Source organism: Lactuca saligna, chromosome 1, assembly GCF_052625555.1.
Source record: "Lactuca saligna cultivar CGN05327 chromosome 1, ASM5262555v1, whole genome shotgun sequence".
Taxonomy (NCBI): domain Eukaryota; kingdom Viridiplantae; phylum Streptophyta; class Magnoliopsida; order Asterales; family Asteraceae; genus Lactuca; species Lactuca saligna.
Window position 1 is genome coordinate 59,307,626 of NC_136417.1, and position 5,020 is coordinate 59,312,645.

Consider the following 5,020-nt stretch of genomic DNA (forward strand, 5'->3'; position numbering starts at 1 on the left):
ACTTAAATGTCTAAAATTCGGATCCACGAACCCAAATTTGACCCACAAACCAACCAACCTATGAACCCGTATAAATAAATGGGTTGGCGGGTCATATATGTGTTTATGTTCCAAACCCGCCAACATGTGACCCGCCATCCCGTGACCTGTATATTTAAATGGGTCGTGTTTGGGTTGACATATTTTGACCCGCCAACCCGTCAACCCGCGACACGCCAACCCGAACACGACACGATTGCCAGACCTAAAACTAGTCATGGAGTTAAAATTATTATATAAAATGAATTATATACCTTTTACGTAAGAAAACTTATGCCATTAAGATGGATACAAGCAAACAACTTTTGACTTTAAAAACATGTCGGAGAAACACAAAAACGTTTGTTCCCTAAACCTAAAACCTGAAGGAAAGAAGAAAGAAAACATGAATAAAAAGTATATTGTATTCATGTAATCCCTGTTTTTGTTATACTTTATTTGTTTAAAAAATTTACCGAATATCGCGTAAATAAAATTCACCACAATAACCACCTACACGTTTACACTTTACACAATTCATCTATGCTCTCTCTATTTCGTAGATGACCACTCCAAGGTTATAACAAGGAATCTCATATATAATTGATTGTGTCGAATTATTGTAAAATGTTATTTTCAACAAAGAACGACAAAACTTTCACCTTAATGCGTGGACTTTTTCAAAGTCTTCATAACTAAAAAAACAAGAAGAAGACCTTGTTATGTACGAAATTATTATTGTTTTCAAGGAGATTCATCTATGGGTAATTAGCTAAACTCATCATATTTACAAACATTACACAAGCATGGTACACCAAAAATGTTATTGCAGCATATCTCCATGGTACTGAAATTTTCATGTTAATCACTTTCAAATTTTTGATAAAATCCACCCTTTTTTGTCGAATTCTCGATCTCCTTGGACAGTTCTTGATCATATCGATATATGTCTGCATGTCGTGAACACATAGAATGTCATCGATCTTGAAGAAATCCATCACATTCATTCCCCTTTTCACAATCTTATCTATCATGTAATCAGGTATTTCAAGGTTCTCCTCTTCGTCTGTCTTTAAACAGTCAAGTACCAATTCAATACCAACATGAGCATAACAAGCACATGTCCATGGGCTAAATGTCTCATTGAATATAACTCCTGGGAGTTTTGTTATAGGATCTTTTGCATTAACGATTCTAAGAACTTTCACCCCCAACTCCTCACACCGTTCCTTAAAATGAACATTCCCAACCCTCGGTCCCGCAAATGAAAAAACTGTAAGTGGGACCGTGGGTTGTTTTAGTCTTAGTTCTGCAATGTCGTATGCGAGTAGCAGGGCTAACGAGCTCCCCATGCTATGACCAGCTAACGTTATGCTCATATCTTCGTGTTTATACATTCTTAAAAGGCGAGAAATTTCACAAATAAGTTGCTCACGACAACTTCCGAGACCAAATCTAGCATTGGTCTCAGAAGAAGTGTACAAGCTGAGGAACCCAGCCTCGACCATGATATGAGGTTTTGGATCATTAGGATCTAACCTAGCTGGAGATAGCGAGCTCATTAAGTTCGCTATCCATTCAGGATAAGTAGCCGTGCCACGGAAAATTACCAAAATATCCCTCCTCCCAATCCTCTTTACCTCTTCATCCGACGAAACCGCAATGTACCCGACCCACCGCGCGCATGAACCACCATTCTGGATTGGAATGCTGATGTCAGGGGTGGCGTAAACGTACTTTGTAACCTCATAACCACAGTCGGCCCACCCTAACTCCAAGAACATTCGGTTCTTGGCGTACTTGCAGGTCAAGTAGCGACTGGAATCAGGGTTCAGATCAAAAGCGTCATAGGAAGCAGTAACGAACTTTCCATAACGAATGATTTCAAGTTGGAGAAGAGGATTCAAGGGTTGGATGAGATTTTCCCAGTTGTTTAAACCTTGAACATCTCTCCAGTTAAGAGGTAAACTAGGAGACATGGTAGAAACCCTAGCATGTGAAAGTGAGGAGGGTAAAGACGTAACAGAAACAGTACTGCTACATATCTTCTTTCTGAAATCAGGTCTGCAAGAATATGGTTTTTTGGTGGTGATGATCTTGGTATAATCAACTGGGAAGTAAACAAGATTCCTGCATGGAGTGTTCTTTACAACAAACACTGACTTAGCCATTCGAGAGCTTTCAGGAATTTGATTACAAAGAAAGGCTAAGAGATTTGTCAAGATTAAATCATGTTTAGAAGGGTTTTGACAAAGAGAGATTAAGCAAAGCTCTGCAATGGACTATATATATATATATATATATATATATATATATATATATATATATATATATATATATATATATATATATATTACAGTTTTACCTGTTCTCGGAAAGAAGTGAATTGGGAATAAGCAAAATCGCATGAATGGCGAGGAAGGTGACCGGAATTATATAAACAGGAAATCGGGATATTTGTTTATATGTTGGACACGTGTCATGACTTTTAGTGGTCGGTGGGGTTGAAAATAAAAAAGTAAACAAAAAATAATATATTTTGTATTGCGGCTGAGAGTGGAAAACGAGATTAGGAAGCATAATAATTATAAACAAAACAAGGTTACATACCTTCTTTCTATGTACTTATGTTTTTTTTATTTGGTTTATATAACGTATTAAACTATGAGCAAAAATTCGTGACCCAAAGTTTTAGATTTATAGCCCAGCGGTATCAGGTGGTGTCCTCTTTCTTTCAGATCGAGAGTTAAAGTTCTGTCGTGGACATAGGTGAAATAGGTATCGTTAGTTTAAGAAGTAGATTAGATTTGTTAATTCAATATATATATATATATATATATATATATATATATATATATATATATATATATATATATATATATATATATATGTTATTATGTGAGAATAGCAAAAATATATGTTGTTTAGTCTAGCGTTATCAGGTGGTGCCCTCCATTTTTGAGATCGATGGTTCAAGTCTCATCGTGGAAATAAGTGAAACATGTATTGTTAACTTATGAGTAGATTAGTATTGCTAGGTTCAAATATGGATTGACATCTATTGTTTGGACGTATGGACAATGTTATTCTATTACAATAGCAAAAAAAAAATGTTCTTTGATAATATGAATACGTTCAATCCTACATAATTGTTTTCATTATCAAAGCTTATCACTAATTAAATCGTCTATAAGGTTTCTATAGATTTTTTATTATTATTCTCATTTCTTCAGAATGTTGTCAGAATGTTTATTGAGTTGTATTCTGTAAGAATGTAAATTAGTAAAAAACTATGTGTGAGAACAAAAACAAATAAGAATTAATGAGAATACATAAAAATTACGATAGTTGTTGGAGGTTGAACGTATTCACATTACTAATCAACATTCTTAGTCATTATCAAATAATATCACTGTCCACACGTTCATACAATAATTGTCCATCCACATTATAACCTAACTTTCTCTCTCTCTCTCTCTCTCTCTCTCTATCTATCTCACTCTCTCTCTCTCTCTCTCTCTTTATATATATATATATATATATATATATATATATATATATATATATATATATATATATATATAGGGAATGGTTATATGGAAAATAAAAAAAACCTAAAAATCATAAAAATGCATAAAAAAAATACCTAGACATCACAATTTTTTTTACGACTTTACACATCAAATAATCGCAACTTTTTTTATTTTATTTTATTTTATTTTATTTAAATTTCGCTGAAAAATAAAATAAAAAGTCAATTTTATTTTTTATAATTTTTTTTCGAAGGGTCCAGACAAAGGGTGATTTTTGATGAACTTGATCATGAGACGAACAACCTCATTGTAGGATGAGTGATCTTCGAATATGGCCTTGAAATTGCTTGATGCAATAGATGGAGATTGGCTTCGAGTAGCAGAGTCTGAACCAGCGGGTTGTGTGGAACTAGAAGCCTTGGCTTGCTTCTTTGAGATGCCTGATTTCACATACCATTTTGAGAAAAAAAATTGAAGACCTTGCAGAAAAGCTTTGAGTGCAAGAGGGTGAGGAAGATGAAGATCGCCAAAGAGAGTTCAGAAAGCGTAAAGCTTTCTTGGGGAGGGAAAAAAAGTTTATATATTAGCAGATCTCAAAAGTTTATTGTTGTAACCCTATATGAGGCAGTTAAAGATAAAAACCCTTGAGTTTTTATATTTAAAAATTAAGGACAACCACAAATAAGATTAAAGAAAAATAAATCTTTAATGTTTTAATTTTTCAAAAATGTAGCATTTAATGAAGTGTCAGACCCAATATCACACGTCTGAAGATCGTGTGGTGAGGGGAGAAAAATCGTTGAATAAATGTGGAATTTGTAACAGATTTGACATCTTGGGGCAAAGGGGATTAGAAAGTTAAGAAAAAAGATTTCTAAAAGATTTCTTTTATTGGGAAACTGTTTTATTTGGTATCAAACCCAAAATAGGTTTGAGAAAAGGATTATTTGAAAAAGAAGAATTGTAAAGGTGATGTGCTATACAACAAATGTTTTTAAAATAAATGAAGGATCATTAAATAGCATACAAAGCTCTTTGGAATTTATGAATTAGTTGAAGATTCATTCAATGCAACTGAGGATTGAACAACCATTGCAGATTGGATCATTATTGAGGATAGATTCGTCGTTGTGGTGGATGATTAGAAGACTGTAGTAGAAGGAACTGAGAGAAAGACTTGAACACAATCAGAAATAACAAACAATAAGGACCCTTGAAATATAGATTGATATATGGTTGCGGTACACAAGCTATACTGAAACTATGTATGATAGATATATTTAGCTAGGACCACAAAAGAGACTAGAAGTAGTCTGCGGTACCTATCAATTCAAAAAGAATCGCGAGTCTGGATTCATCATTCCTAACATTTGTAAGAAACTTTTGAGTTTTGTAGAGTCAAGTGCCTTTGTGAATACATCAGTAATCTCTTCATGAGTGTTAACAAAAATTAGTTCAACGTTACCTTT

The 5,020-nt window shown here is 33.8% G+C and overlaps 1 protein-coding gene across 1 annotated transcript; it reads right to left on the reverse strand.

Moving 5' to 3' along the window:
- Positions 1-776: 776 nt before the first annotated feature.
- LOC145006874 (galactolipase DONGLE, chloroplastic-like) lies at positions 777-2,189 on the reverse strand. The gene is made up of 2 exons (XM_078965901.1): positions 1,107-2,189; positions 777-1,040 (listed from the first exon to the last, which is right to left on the reverse strand). Exons 1-2 carry the CDS (start codon positions 2,187-2,189, stop codon positions 777-779), a joined length of 1,347 nt encoding a protein of 448 aa, XP_078822027.1.
- Between the last annotated feature and the right edge of the window lie 2,831 nt (positions 2,190-5,020).

Excerpts from the sequence above, each read along its gene's own strand:
- LOC145006874 (XM_078965901.1), bottom strand. The coding sequence starts at position 2,189 with ATGGCTAAGTCAGTGTTTGTTGTAAAGAACACTCCATGCAGGAATCTT. Across the intron at positions 1,041-1,106 it reads CTCATGTTGGTATTGAATTG|ATTGTGAAAAGGGGAATGAA; the intron begins GTACTTGACTGT and ends ATGATAGATAAG.